This window comes from Pongo abelii, chromosome 5 (assembly GCF_028885655.2).
Source record: "Pongo abelii isolate AG06213 chromosome 5, NHGRI_mPonAbe1-v2.0_pri, whole genome shotgun sequence".
Lineage (NCBI taxonomy): Eukaryota > Metazoa > Chordata > Mammalia > Primates > Hominidae > Pongo > Pongo abelii.
In genome coordinates this window covers 108,968,045-108,984,283 of record NC_071990.2, presented here as the reverse complement: position 1 = coordinate 108,984,283, position 16,239 = coordinate 108,968,045, and the positions used below count along the sequence as shown (strand labels likewise).

The 16,239-nt window shown below is 38.5% G+C and overlaps 1 protein-coding gene across 5 annotated transcripts in view; it reads left to right on the top strand.

Annotated features, from left to right (window-relative positions):
* SEC63 (SEC63 homolog, protein translocation regulator) overlaps positions 1–16,239 on the top strand; it is an 82,665-nt gene that overhangs the window by 47,848 nt on the left and 18,578 nt on the right. For all 5 annotated transcript variants that reach the window (XM_009242125.4, XM_054556905.2, XM_054556906.2 and 2 more), the window contains 6 exon segments: positions 1,558–1,650; positions 3,301–3,455; positions 4,747–4,894; positions 8,544–8,626; positions 12,441–12,500; positions 12,683–12,856. In XM_009242125.4, coding sequence (XP_009240400.1) covers positions 1,558–1,650; positions 3,301–3,455; positions 4,747–4,894; positions 8,544–8,626; positions 12,441–12,500; positions 12,683–12,856 — 713 coding nt within the window.

Below are 16,239 nucleotides of genomic sequence, written 5' to 3'. Positions count from 1 at the left end.
GAAGCATGGCTGAGGAGGCCTCAGGGAACTTTTATTCATGGCAGAAGGCAAAGCCAGAGCAGGCAAAGGCAGAGCAGGCGTCTTCACATGGCCAGAGCAGGAGGAAGAGAGAGATGGGGGAGGTGACACACATTTTTAAACAACCAGGTCTTGTGAGAACTGGATCTCGAGAACAGCACCAAAGGGAGAACTCCACCCCCCTGATCCAATCACCTCCCACCAGGCCCCATCTCCAGCATTGGGGATTACCATTCAATGTGAGATTTGGGTGGGGACACAGACCCAAACCATAGCATGGTGGTGCAGTGTGTTTTGTTGCTGTTCTTTTTTGGCCAAATAATTGCTCAAGGACTTTTTAAAAAAGAAATGTGTATGCTACATAATTACTTCACAAATGGTTTGAAGATCTAAGTAAGCCAGACGTTTTGGCAAGTGTTAAAATTTAGTGTTTCAAGGTGAGAGAATGCTCTGTATAAGAAATGTTTAGTTAACTGCAGATCATACAAAAGTTCCTAACGATTTTTTTTAAAGGACTTTGTAAGTTTTTGGAGGGAGCAAAATGGATTTCACAACAACCAACACCTCTCACCTCACCATCTACAAGCTTCCTCCAACGGTGGTTACCAATAATGTCTGTTTTATAGTTATTTAAAGCTTCATAAGTACTTGAAGCCATGTATTCTACTTAAAAGAAAAGTAGTTGATTGAGGCAACAGTGTTTCCAGGGATGTCATTAACTATCTCTTTTTCACTGACATTATTTCAATTAAAGTTTTAAAAGACAGTTATTACCTCTAGGAAATAAATGTTCTTTTTGAATGATATCCTACCATCCCCCACCTCCTTTAAGGCAGTAATGCAATTAAATGCTTCTGAAAACAAGGCCATGTGATGCTTAGTAATTGGTGATAGGACAGGATGCTTATGGTGGAATGAAGGAGCACTATTTAGGCAATATCATTGGAGTTGCTTTGAAATACTGAATTAACTAGTAATTCTGTTGCTAATGTTCTGTACAGATACATAAGCATCTCCATTTTTACTTATCTGTAAGAAGCAGGAAACAAATCATTTTTGAGTACCAAATCCGTAGGTTAATGTGGTCTTAATAATAGTTAACTATTATATGCAGTATAAGTGAAAGAGTCTTTCTCTTTCTGTAAGTTGCCCTCTCTTCTCTTCTACGTCTCTTATCTCTCCCCCTGTATTTAGTTGACATATTTATTTTGACATATTTGGTTGATCTGCCTGCCTCAGCCTCCCAAAGTGCTGGGATTATAGGCGTGAGCCACCATGCCCTGCTGGGAGTTGGTTTATTAAGCCTAACATTATGATATTAAAAATTTGTCTTTGAAACGTCTAATCTGAGCTAGGGTTTTATGGCTGATTTTTGATATAGTGATACTGAGGAGAAACTTTTCCATTCAATCTGTAAAATTCTGAGATCATGTGAAATATTTGTGGCATAACTTTAATATTAGTTTTGGGCCACAGTGATAAAGATGCTTTAACTGTAAAATTAAAATGATCTGTTTCAGGTTTTTTATTGTTTTGCAGATCAGCAATTCATGCTAAAAAAGTGTCCTGCCCTACTTCAAGAAATGGTTAATGTAATCTGCCAACTAATAGTAATGGCCCGGAACCGTGAAGGTGAGGAGGAAATATAGTTAATTATGTTATACTTTTTCTTGGAAGCATATGCAGATTATACTTCATATTTTAGGATTTATGGGTACTCAAGACTTCTGTCTGCCAGTTCAGTGAGCTTCTTCAGTTTTACCCATGTCTTTTCATATTTCTTTCCTATATTTTCTATTATTTAAAGTCTATATCACAGCTCACTGTGGGTTTTTTTTGTTGTTGTTTTTGTTTTTTTTTTTGAGATGGAGTCTTGCTTTGTTGCCCAGGCTGGAGTGCAATCTTGGCTCTCTGCAACCTCTGCTTCCTGGGTTCAAGCGATTCTCCTGCCTCAGCCTCCTGAGTAGCTGGGATTACAGGCGCGTACCACCACACCTGGCTAATTTCTGTATTTTTGGTAGAGACAGGGTTTTACCATGTTGGCCAGGATGATCTCCATCTCCTGACCTCGTGATCCACCTGCCTCAGCGTCCCAAAGCGCTGGTCACTGTGTTTTTGATTTTAATTCTTGTTTTTTTTTTTTTTTTTTGGAGACAGAGTCTCACTCTGTCACCTAGACTGGAGTGCAGTGGCGCGATCTTGGCTCACTGCAACCTCTGCCTCCCAGGGTCAGGTGATTCTCCTGCCTCAGCCTCCTAAGTAGCTGGCATTACAGGCGTATGCCACCATGCCCGGCTAATTTTTGTATTTTTAGTAGAGATGGGGTTTCATCAGGTTGGTCAGGCTGGTCTTGAACTCCTGACCTTGTGATCCACCCGCCTCAGCCTCCCAAAGTGCTGGGATTACAGGTGTGATAATTTAATTATTTTATTGTTCAATTGTTTGCAAAGATTTAAAATTTCTTTTTCTTTGAATAATTTTTGAGTTAGGTCATTATTTTTTCTAACAGTGAATTTGAAATAATTCTTTAACTGATATAATAGTGATTCATATGTCATGTAATTTTTATTAATTAATTATAGACAGCATCTATCAGGGCTGGAGTCCAGTAGGGTAATCATAGCTCACTGCAGCCTCAAACTCCTGGGCTCAAGCAGTCCTTCTACCTTAGCTCTCCAAGTAGCTGGAACTACAGGTGCATACCACAGCACGGAGCTAACTTCACATTTTGTGTAGAGGTGGGATCTCACTTTGTTGCCCAGACTGGTCTGGTTTCCAACTCCTGGCTTTAAGCAATCCTCCCACTTCAGCTTCCCAAAGACCTGGGATTACAGTCATGAGCCACATGCCTACAGGCACCTAGCCCTTTTTTTTTTTTTTTTTTGGATATGGAAGGAAAAGAATGAGGGGGTTCGTGGTCAGTAATGGAAAGGAATGCCCTCAAAAAAGGATAATGGTTATGGTTTGTTGTTATGGGTGATGTTGGTTCTTGTCATGGTGTCATATGTTGGTGATACTGTTAATGTCTGATAATTTACTATTATTTGAGGTGAGGCAAATGATTTTTCTTTTAAATCAATGGTTGTTGCTGGAAAATGTTCATTAGATCAAGTTTGTATATTTTTAGTGTCTTCTCTGGTAACTTTTAAAGGAAAATCTTACTATGATCCTCAAATTTGAGGTGTTAAGGATTTAGTGTGAATTTTGTTTTTGTGATGAATTGTATACTCCTGAACATGTGAAAAGTGCAGCCCTGTTTCTTTTTTTCCTATTCTTTCTAAGAAAGGGAGTTTCGTGCTCCAACTTTGGCATCCCTAGAAAACTGCATGAAGCTTTCTCAGATGGCCGTTCAGGGACTTCAGCAATTTAAGTCTCCCCTTCTGCAGCTCCCTCATATTGAAGAGGACAATCTTAGACGGGTTTCTAATCATAAGAAGGTAATTCTTTGCTACTTTAAAGTCAGTTTTCAGCAGTTTGTCCTGTCACTTAAAGGTAACATGAATAAAAGTTTTCTGGAAATGGTCACTATGCATTTTTTAGATTTAGAATGTCTTATTCTAAAACTTTCTCTCAGGTGGTTCTGTTAACATTTTCTTGACTAGGTAGCTGTTTTATAGTATTTTACTACTGTAAGTAGTTTTACTATTTTGGGGGTTGGTGCATTTAAAAAATCAACAGTTAGTTCCTTATATTATGTTACCAAAAATAAATGTACTGTCTACTTTCCAGTCATTTTATTCTTGGCTTAAGGTTGGGCAATTGTTTACTGGTTAAACATGAACAACAAAAACATTTAATAAATCAAATAAAGACAGTTATTATTTAGAATATATAATCTGTAGTATAAACATGATAATGAATCTTAAGGTATAACAAAAATTTGTGTAAATGAAAAACTTGAGGAAATACAAGAAACTGAAGTTACAATTCTAGTAGGAGATTTTAAACATTATTTTGTATATGATAGATAAAGCTAGCAGAGAATAGACATTGGATTTGATAGTATATTAATGTAGAATTAATAAATGCATGTTGGAAATTTAAGTACTCCTGTTCCCCTTATAAATTTGATTATATGTTAAGTCATAATTAAAAACTTCAGAATCTACAAGCAGAGATTTTACATGCCTCATGATCTAATCTGTGTCTTTGAAAGTGAAAAATAACTAGCACCAAACACCTGGAAAATTAAAGAACACGCTCCTAAGTAACCATTTTGCCAAGATGGATGTTACTGCAGTAACAGCTATATTTTAAGAATAACAAAAATGAGAATATTGCATAGTAAAACTTTGAAGGTGCACCTTTATTGAGGTTTATTTTTACTTTTATTAGGTAAAAGTAAACGTTTATTATTAAAGGTTTGTTAATAGTAAACCTATTAATTGCTAATTAAAGGTTTTTGTTAATACAATTGAAAATAAACTGAGGACATCAATTGACAAAGTTCTTGGTTGAGTCAAGATTCTTATTTTTTCCCTCCAACTTTATTTTTTCTAATTTTAAAAAATAAGCCTGTGTTAACTTTATAATTTAAAAATTCTTAATTTAAATTTTCTTGGAGAAAAAGGTCATGAAATGCCATATCGTTATTTTGTGCTTTGAAATACACATTAATCAACATTTTTCTAAAAGTTGCTGGATTTTGTTGTGGTTAACATGTGAGTAATTTTCTTTTTATGAAAAGCTTTGTGAGTTAGGGAATTATGTATTTTTTTTTTTATTCAGTATAAAATTAAAACTATCCAGGATTTGGTGAGTTTAAAAGAATCAGATCGTCACACTCTACTGCACTTCCTTGAAGATGAAAAATATGAAGAGGTTATGGCTGTCCTTGGGAGTTTTCCATATGTGACCATGGATATAAAATCACAGGGTAAGTGAGAGATTTCTCTATTGAACATTGCTTCCCTTTTGATAGATTGATTCTCATTTATTTGACTCAGGATTCTCAAAACACTGTACTTAATAACATAACTTGTTATTAAACTTTGCAGAACTGTAGTTTACCTGTCAGATTTACTATGTTGGAAAATGATTTATACCTAATAGTTTGAGAACACTGATAGAGTACTACTTTTATTACCCTCATAATGGGATGAAGTCTGAGCACTCTGTTCTGTAGTTCAACTTTTAGCAATTTCTTAACTTTCCAAAGAATGATCAAGACTTCCAGGCATAATAAAAGAATGAGATATTTGAAGTATATTAGTATGAAAGAAATAGCTGTCTAGTTCTAAAATTAAATTTTTAAAACCCAACTTATTTATGTTAATTAAATATTGAAAATTACTGTGTTTTATGCCACATTTCATGTGTTTTTCTTGCCCTATCTCTATATTTTCTTTGACAGAAAAAAATAAAGGCTGTTTTTCTACCTATGTAATTGCCCTGTGTTTCTATTTCAATATCTGAATGGTCTTAGAATACTGAGAGAATTAGAGACTATCTGCTCCATTCTTTCATTGTGGTGGTGGTCTGAGCTTTAACATTTGCTAAGTTACTATTATGAGAACATTCTTTTAGTTACCAAGAATACAGGGATGTATTAATAATGGTTTCTGTCTTTATTTTATTTATTTATTTATAAATAATTTTTGAGACAGGGTCTCACTCTGTCGTCCAGGCTGGAGTGCAGTGGTGCGATTTTGGCTCACTGCATCCTCTGCCTCCCAGGCTCAAGCAATCCTCCTCCCTCAGCTTCCTGAGTAGCTGGGACTACAGGTGCACACTACTATACCTGGCTAATTTTATTTTTTGTATATTTAGTAGAGACAGGGTTTCACCATGTTGCCCAGGCTGATTACGAGCTTCTGGGCTCAACTGCTCTACCTGCCTTGGCCTCCAGCAGTGCTGTGATTATAGGTGTGAGCCACCGAGCCTGGTTTGTGTCTTTAAAGAGAGCTTATTGTCTAGTTGAAGCAATAGGATTAAAAAATGATAAGGGCTGGGCCCAGTGGTGTCATGCCTTTAATCCCAACACTTTGGGAGGCCAAGGCAGGGGGATCACTTGAACCCAGGAGTTCGAGACCAGCCTGGGCAACATAGTGAGACCCTGTCTTTATAAAATTAAAAACACACACACAAACCAAGATAACATATGCTGAGTGTTAAAGTGAATGACACAGATGTTGTACCATTTATTTATACAGCAAATATTGAATGCTGTGCACTCTTCTAGGTGCTGGGGAAGCAGTGGTAAGACATAGCCTCTGCTTATTGAGCTTGTATTCTAATAGGAATTGAGGAGAGGTGAATGGCTGCCAAAGATTGGCATGTTTGGGAAAGGAAGGCAAACTGTGCAGTCTGGTTTCAGTTTGGCTGGAGTGTAGCATATGTGTTGTAAAAACTTGGTTTGCTTTGGTGAGGAGTTGGGGTTGCCTTGTGGGGCCATGAGTTTTCAGACTTTAAAAATACTAATTTAAAAGCTGTATTTAGGACTGTGCTGATTTAATGAAACTGTCCAAATAAAAATTTTGGGACTTAGAGATACTTTGTTAAAAGTATACCCTTTTCTTTTCTTTTTTCTTTTTTTTTTTTTTGAGACAGTCTCGCTCTGTTGCCCAGGCTGAAGTGCAGTGGCACTATCTTGGCTTACTGCAACCTCCACCTCTAGGTTCAAGTGATTCTCCTGCCTCAGCCTCCCAAGTAGCTGGGATTACAGGCGTGTGCCACCACCATGCCCAGCTAATTTTTGTATTTTTAGTAGAGACGGAGTTTCACCATGTTGGCCAGGCTGGTCTCGAACTCCCAGCCTCAGGTAATTCACCCACCTCAGCCTACCTGAATGCTGGGATTATAGACGTGAGCCACCATGCCTGGCCAAAAGTACATGCTTCTTAGAAAAATGAATATTAGAAGAGATTTTCTTACAGAAAGTAGAAATTTAAGAGTGTTCAGCCTCACTGACAAATATTACCATGTGTTCCACTCCACAGCATCTTGTGTAGACAGTTTATTTATATTTTTACAGTGCTGCCTAATTATGTAATAATAGTGCTATAGTTGGTGAAGGAGGAGTAGAAGAAGTATAGAAGCAGGAAACGGGCATCTGCATGGTAATAATGCTGGAGATGGTGGATCTCCTTCCCTACCTTGCTAGAATCTGTAACAGAATCTCCTGTAGTCGTTTTCTTCACTTTAAAGCACCAAACAGCAGGTCAGCATTCATGTGGTTATTTCACATGGCGTGCTTGTGCACATACAGCTGTGCAAAATGAAAAATGTAGATGAATATGTGGCCCAGAATTGATTTTTGATAATGGAGACTTCCAGGGTGAAGAAGGGATATTATACCCTTTGTTGATACCCAGCTGCTGCACCTTATAGCCAGTAATGGAGATAGCAATTGTAGATTATTGGAGGCCATTCTTTTCAACTGATGGTATGTTAGTAAATGCCAGACCAGTATGAAAAGTAAATGTAACAAACTTAAAACTGTAGGTAAAAACATGTAAGAAGAACTATCTTACATATAAAATCTGTAGAAAAAAATGAATTAATGATCACATTTGAATGGAAGGTATATTTGAGTTATTTTTATTTATTTTGTTTTATTAACTTTATAGTAGAGTTTTTGGGGATATGTGTGGGAAATATAGTTTTAAAAATTAAATAATTGCAAAAACATGTATTTAGTACCATTTATTGAAAAAATACTTTTTCAAAAGTGCTTTCTAGTGTAAAGAGGATATATTTGTTCTTGCCTTTAAAAAAATAAGTCTCTTTAGTGTGGTTAGGAATACTAGTTTTCATTATTTTTTTCAGGCAGACATTGATCATACAGGTAAAATCTTGTGAATGTAAGGTTTGCACAGTTTAATAGGGTGACAGAACCCTATTTTTATGTCACTGTGAGACAACTGTGTTATGGTAGGTCTCACATTATACTGTGTTTTCAAAAACCTGGGTTTGAAGCTTAGTGTGCAAATGCAGGTGTTGTGTGGGTTTGGGTATTTTATTTTATTTCTGAACCTCAGTTTCTTTTTTTTTTTTTGAGATGGGGTCTCACTCTGTTGCCCTGAAGTGCAGTGGTACGATCTGGGCTCACTGCAACCTCCGCCTCCCAGGCTCAAGCTATCCTCCACCTCAGCCTCCCGACTAGCTGAGACTACAGGCGTGCATCATCACGCCTGGCTAATTTTTGTATTTTTTGTAGAGACAGGGTTTTGTCATGTTGCCCGGCTGGTCTCGAATTCCTGAGCTCATGCCATCCGCCTACCTTGGCCTCCCAAAGTGATGGGATTACAGGCATGAGCCACCAACCCTGGCTAAACCTCAGTTTCTGAAAGTGGAAATACTTAGTAGAGCTATTTTAAGGATTAAATGAATTAATTGTTAAAAGCATCTACTGGAGAGCCTTATACAGAGTAGTCAATCAGTTATTTTTTTAACAAATTTAAAATATAACATGCTTGAAATACTGAAGTGCCAAACTAATTTGGGTAAGCTAAGTTTTGCTGTTTTCATTAACATAGAACTTGATTTTTATTTTTTGCTGTTTTTTTTTCCTTCCATCTTAACAGTGTTAGATGATGAAGATAGCAACAACATCACAGTAGGATCCTTAGTTACAGTGTTGGTTAAGTTGACAAGGCAAACAATGGCTGTAAGTAGTTTATCTGTATTTTTATGCTTTAAGAGTTGTGTGTCAAGGCTTTTATATTTATTTCCCTCATTCTCAAAGTCAAAACTGTTGTAATACCAAGATCTAATTTTGCAAATTCTATTAACTCTTTTGAAATTTTAAATTAATTTTCATGAGACAGTTTTCACATACACTAAAAAAACCTGGAAAATAATCCTTTGTGTGATAGTTTAATTCTCTATAAAACATAATCATAACAAAGTAATGTGGATATAGTTCTTGAGCTGTGAAGTGCTATACAGAAGTTGTTACTGATGAGAATTTCATCACCTATTCCTTTTTAGTCAGTTCTATAGAGAATTGACTCTTTTATTTTTCATTTCAAAATTTAAGAATTACAATAAAAATAACATTTTTTTTTCCTGATAATGTGAAACATTTATGTTGTCTGGAAAAAATTTAAGCAATGCAGAAAAGTATAGGAACAAATTAAAACTACCTAAAATCCCACCACTTCGAGATGATTCATTTTGAGGCTCATCCCTGTATGTAGCCTAATGCATGTATACCTGTAGAGCTAAATGATGTTTTTGTCATGGATCCCTTCTCTCTCCCATTTCCTTCTTTCTTTCCTTCCTTCCTTCCTTCCTTCCTTCCTTCCTTCCTTCCTTCCTTCCTTCCTTCCTTCCTTCCTTCCTTCCTTCCTTCCTTCCTTCCCTCCCTCCCTCCCTCCCTCCCTTCTTTTTTTTTTCTTTTTTGATGGAATTTCACCCTTGTTTCCCAGACTGGAGTGCAATGGCGTGATCTTGGCTCACTGCAACCTCCATCTCCTGGGTTCAAGTGATTCTCCTGCCTCAGCCTCCCGAGTAGCTGGGATTACAGGCACATGCCACCACACCTGGCTAATTTTTGTGTTTTTAGTAGAGCTGGGGTTTCACCATGTTGACCAGGCTGGTCTTGGACTCCTTAACTCAGGTGATCCACCTGCCTTGGCCTCCCAAAGTTCTGGGATTACAGGCGTGAGCTACCGCGCTCAGCCCATCTCTCTCATTTTCTTTAGGAAAACCCCTTGTCAGCCTCAAATGACCAGAATGCATAATCTTGTTGTTGTGTGTCTTCTGTCTTTCTCCATGCTCATATTTACCATCTGGATCTTTATAGTGCATACGTACATATATGCACTTAAATGTAGATTGGTACTTGTCTCATGCTTTTTTGTTAAATCCAGTCCAATCATTTTGCATATATTTCCTTCATCTTTTTTTTGAGATGGAGTCTAGCTAGCTCTGTCACCCAGGCTGGAATGCAGTGGTGCAATCTCGGCTCACTGCAACCTCTGCCTCCCAGGTTCAAGTGATTCTTTTGCCTCAGTCTCTCCCTAGTAGCTGGAATTACAGGCACGTGCCACCACGCCCGGCTAATTTTTGTATTTTTAGTAGAGATGGGGTTTCACTGTGTTGGCCAGGCTGGTCCTGAAATCCTGACCTCAAGTGATCCACCTACCTTGGCCTCCCAACATGCTGGGGTTGCAGACATGAGCAATTGCGCCCGGCCTATTTTATTTTTTGTTGAGACATGGTCTCACTGTGTTACCCAGGCTTGAGTGCAGTGGTGCAGTCTCGGCTCATTGCAACGTCCGCCTCCTAGGCTCAAATGATTCTCCTACCTCAGCCTCCTGAGTAGCTGGGATCACAGGTGTGCACCACCATGTCCAGCCAATTTTTTGTATTTTTAGTAGAAATGGGGTTTCTCCGTGTTGCCCAGGCTGGTCTTGAATGCCTGTCCTCAAGTGATATGTCCCCCTCAGCCTCCCAAAGTGCTGGGATTACAGGCATGAGCCACCATGCCTGGCCTAATTTTTTCTTTTTTTTTAATAGAGGTACGGGTCTCTGTAGGCTGCCCAGCTGGTCTCAAACTCCTGGGCTCAAAGGATCCTCCTGCCTTGGCCTCACAAAGTGCTGGGATTACAGGCATGAGCCACCATGCCTGGCTTTCAGTTTCTATTATTTATATTTTCTCCTGAGTCAACTGGTAGAGACTGTAGTATTTTGACTCAATTTATTCAACTAGTGGTAGATTTTAGCTTCCTTCTCTGAGGTTTTTGAGCATCTGCAAGAAATACATGCCACATTTATATCCCATGCCTAAAATTGCTGGTAGGAAAAACATAATTTTTTTTTTTCTTAGAGAGATGGGGGTCTCACTGTGTTGGCCAGGTTGGTCTTGAACTCCTGACCTCAAGTGATCCTACCATTTCAGCCTCCTAAAGTGCTGGGATTACAGGTGTGAGCCACCAAGCCCGGCCTGAAAATCACGTTTTGTAGTAGGATATATTGAATCAAAGATGTTGGTTTTACTATAGCAAGTGATAAGGAAGCATTTGTCGTGGACTCTAGGTGAGAGAGCTGCCTCCTGGGAGAAGAGGAACTGAAACCAATGCTAAAATTGAGTTTAGAATCCAAATCTAGACTACCCAAATCCTTTGGACTTCCCAGCCTGAAAAATGAGCAAAAATTTGGTCTTGAACTATTGACATTTCTGGAGTAATTGGTAGAAAAAGAATGGAACTGCCCTGGAGTAAAGAAAAGAATTGTTTTTATCTTCCCATTCTTGTATGAACTGTACCTTGGAGTAATCAAGTATCAGAACCCAGCTAATAAGTGAAAGGAGGAAGTTATGATATGATTAGACTAGGGAGTGGCAACCTTTTTCTTTAAACGTCCAGATAGTAAATATTTTAGGTTTTATAAGTCATACAGTGTTTGTAGCAACTACTGAACTTACAGATGGGTGTGGTCATGTTCCAGTAAAGCTTTGTTTTAAAAAGCAGGTGGCAGGGCAGGCACAGTGGCACAGCCACTTGGAAGGCTGAGGTGGGAGGATCCTTTGAGCTCAGGAGTTCAAGACCAGCCTGGGCAACATAACAAGACCACTGTCTTTTTTAAAAAAAAAAAGGCAAGTGGTGTGGACTGTTCAGAGTTGACTCCTGAATTAGGCTGTTTTTATTGTATAGAGCCTAACAATTATAACTGTTTTTACTTGTTAGCTTTAATAATTCTAGGGAGTTTATTAAACACAGCCTGCATGTCGTCTTCTAGTATAGATGCTTACTGGGACTTAAATCCTAAATTTATTGGTTCTGTACTGATTCTAAATGGATTGTATGGTTGGTGGATATAGCTTTAGGATATGTAGATTTTCTTGGTGGTTTTTTTTTTTTAGTAGATAATGGGGTCTCGCTCTGTTGCCCATCTTAGTCTCAAACTCCTGGGGTCAAGCTATCCTCCTGTCTTGGCCTCCCAAAGTGCTGAGATTATAGGCATGAGCCACCGTGCTCCACCTGTGATGATTCAGTTCTTAGTCTCAGGTCTCAGGTCCAATAAGCAGTATCACTGACAATAGTGAATAAACTAATACTAGTCTCAAGCGTTTTTTTTGTTGTTGTTATTTCGCACATCACACTGACATATTGTCAAGGTTTTAATGCAGAAAATAGTATATATTCTCATAACATTAAAATACTCAATGTTTGCTTGCTATTAGAATAAAAGTGAAATTTTAGAAAAATATTTTTACTGTATGTATCCTTACTGCATTTGTAAACTTGAGTAGACTGTACTTAAACTTTTTCAAGACAGATGTGAGATACTTTAGAAGGTATCTACCTGCATAGGCACACATTCATCAGCTAGTAATTGCTAAACGTTTCCTTCTTCCTCAATTGTAGCCAGTTAAAAATACTTAATAAAAATGCAGTTTGAAAGATTGCTTTGTTTGTCTGAAAGATAAATATAGGTTGACAGATTTTGTATTTCTCTTCTTGCCGCCCCCCCAGGAAGTATTTGAAAAGGAGCAGTCCATCTGTGCTGCAGAGGAACAGCCAGCAGAAGATGGGGTAAAAACTTGGGTTTCCGAACCTATTTTTCCTAGTGAAAGAAATATTTTATTTACTTTTCCAATTGACTTATATTGCTCTGGGAGAGTAATTCAGTTTAGCTATTTCCACCTAAAAATTACTACAACCTTCAATTGAATCTGTTGCTATAACTTACGAGTGTGACGTGTTATGATTCACAGCAGGGTGAAACTAACAAGAACAGGACAAAAGGAGGATGGCAACAGAAGAGTAAAGGACCCAAGAAAACTGCTAAATCAAAAAAAAAGAAACCTTTAAAAAAAAAACCTACACCTGTGCTATTACCACAGTCAAAGCAACAGAAACAAAAGCAGGCAAATGGAGTTGTTGGGAATGTAAGTTTATTATTATCGTTATTATTATTAAGCTAAAATATACAAACACTAAAATGTTCAAATCTTACGTGTACAGCTTCAGAAGTTTTACATATTTATGCACCCGTGGTACCCTAGAAAGCTCCCTTGTGCCCTTCTCAGTCAATGAGCCCTCTATCCATCTCCCCATCCCTCTACCTCCCACTATTCTGTCTGTAATCGCCATAGATTAGTTTTGCCTATTCTTAAAGGTCATATAAGTGTCATATTTTATGTGTGGCTCCTTTCATTCAGCATTATGTTCATGATAATCCCTCTGTATTGTTTGTAGCAGTAGTTCATTCTGTGTGTGTGTGTGTGTGTGTGTGTGTGTGTGTGTGTGTGTATAGTATTTCATTGTATGAATATGCCACATTTACCTGTTTTGTGGTGATTCGACGTTTGGATTGTTTGTAGTTCTTAACCTAATATGAATAAAGGGTGCTATGCTTATTCTTATACATGGCATTTTGTGGACAGCCATTTTCCACCTAGCAGTGGAATTGCTAGATTATAAAGTAGGTGCATGCTTAACTCATTAAAAGAGCCTGTTTTCCAAAGTTGTACCATTTTATGCTCCTACCTACAACGTGTGAGAGTCTTGTTCTACCTACTCACCAACACTTGGTTTTACCAGTCTTTTAGCCATTTGGCAGATCTGTAGTGATATCTCTTTATGTGGTTTTTGTTTGCATTTACCTGTTGGCTAATGATGTTGAACACCGTTTCATATGCTTGCTGGCCATTTGGATAACTTCTTTTTCTCTTGGGTTGTTTGTCTTGTTACTGAAATTGTAGGAATTCTGTATATATTCTGGATAAGAGTCCTACATTTTTACTCTTATTAGTAGCTTCTAATGTTTGTTATTTTAATGAGGTCAATTTCATTAGTCTCTTTTTTTCATCAGTGAGGTCATCTTTCATCAATGGCTAATGCTTCTGTGTCTTAAAAATTAAGACATCCTCTCTGTTCCAAAGTCATGGAGGTATTTTTCTGTTTTCTTCTGGAAACATTATTACCTTAGTTGATAAACCTATCTTGAATTAACTTTTCATTAATGGTGCAAGGTAGGGGATACGAACCACTTATACCATCACCATTCATTGAAAAGGTCATTCTTTCCTCAGTAAATTGTAATAGCACTTTGTTGTAAAACAGATGATGCTGAGCTCAGCAAGGCTGCTGCGGCCAGAATGCCTCCTCTCTGGGCAGGGCATCTCTGAAAAAAAGGCAGCAGCCCCAGTCAGGGAATTATAGATAAAACCCCACCTCCCTGGGACAGAGCACCTGGGGGAAGGGGAAGTTGTGGGCACAGCTTCAGCAGGCTTAAACATCCCTACCTGGCAGCTCTGAAGACAGCAGCAGATCTACCAGCACAGCATTCGAGCTCTGATAAGGGACAGACTGCCTCCTCAAGTGGGTCCCTGACTCCCATGAATCCTGACTGGGAGACATCTCCCACAACAGACACCTCATACAGGAGAGCTCTGGCTGGCATCTGGCGAGTGCCCCTCTGGGATGAAGCTTCCAGAGGAAGGAACAGGCAGCAATCTTTGCTGGTCTGCAGCCTCTGCTCGTGATACCCAGGCAAACAGGGTCTGGAGCGGACCTCCAGCAAACTCCAGCAGACCTGCAGCAGAGGGGCCTGACTGTTAGAAGGAAAACTAACAAAAAGAAAGGAATGGTATCAACACCAACAAAAAGGACGTCCACTCAGAGACCCCATCCGAAGGTCACTGACTTCAAAGACCAAAGGTAGATAAATCCACGCAGATGGGGAGAAATCAGCCCAAAAAGGCTGAAAATTCCAAAAACCAGAACACCTCTTCTCCAAAGGATCACAACTCCTCACCAGCAAGGGAACAAAACTGGATGGAGAATGAATGTGACTAACTGACAGAAGTAGGTTTCAGAAGGTGGGTAATAACAAACTCCTCCAAGCTAAAGGAGCATGTTCTAACCCAATGCAAGGAAGCTAAGAACCTTGAAAAAGACGAATTGCTAACTAGAATAACCAGTTTAGAGAAGAACATAAATGATGCGATGGAGCTGAAAAACACAGCACGAGAACTTCGTGAAGCATACACAAGTATCAATAGCCATATTGATCAAGCAGAAGAAAGGATATCAGAGATTGAAGATCAACTCGATGAAATAAAGCGAGAAAACAAGATTAGAGAAAAAAGAGTGAAAAGTAACGAACAAAGCCTGCAAGAAGTGTGGGACTATGTGAAAAGACCAAATCTATGTTTGATTGGTATACCTGAAAGTGACGGGGAGAATGGAACCAAATTGGAAAATACTCTTCAGGACATTATCCAGGAGAAATTCCCCAACCTAGCAAGGTCAACATTCAAATTCAGGAAATACAGAGAACACCACAAAGATATTCCTCGAGAAGAGCAACCCTGAGACACATAACCGTCAGATTCACCAAGGTTGAAATGAAGGAAAAAATGTTAAAGGGAGCCAGAGAGAAAAATTGGGTTACCCACAAAGGGAAGCCCATCAGACTAACAGCAGATCTCTTGGCAGAAACCCTACAAGCCAGAAGAGAGTGGGGCCTGATATTCAACATTCTTAAAGAAAAGAATTTTCAACCCAGAATTTAATATCCAGCCAAACTAAGCTTCATAAGCGAAGGAGAAATAAAATCCTTTACAGACAAGGAAATGCGGAGGGATTTTGTCACCACCAGGCCTGCCCTTGGAGAGTTCCTGAAGGAAGCACTAAACATGGAAAGGAACAACTGGTACCAGCCACTGCAAAAACATACCAAATTGTAAAGATCATCAATGCTGTGAAGAAACTGCATAAACTAAGGGGCAGAATAACGAGCTAGCATCATAATGGCAGGATCATATTCACACATAACAATATTAACCTTAAATGTAAATGGGCTAAATGCCCCAATTAAAAGACACAGACTGGCAAATTGGATAAACGGTCAAGACCCATCGGTGTACTGTATTCAGGAGACCCATCTCATGTGCAAAGACACATATAGGCTTAAAATAAAGAGATGGAGGAATATTTACCAAGCAAATGGAAAGCAAAAAAAACAGAGTTTGTAATCCTAGTCTCTGATAAAACAGACTTTAAACCAACAAAGATCAAAAAAGACAAAGAAAGGCATTACATAATGGTAAAGGGATCAATGCAACAAGAAGAGCTAACTATCCTAAATATATATGCACCCAATACAGGAGTACCCAGATTCATAAAGCAAGTTCTTAGAGATCTACAAAGGGGCTTAGACTCCCACACAATAATAGTGGGAGACTTTAACACCCCACTGTCAATGTTAGACAGAAAATTAACAAGGATATCCAGGACTTGAACTCAGCTCTGGACCAAGCGGACC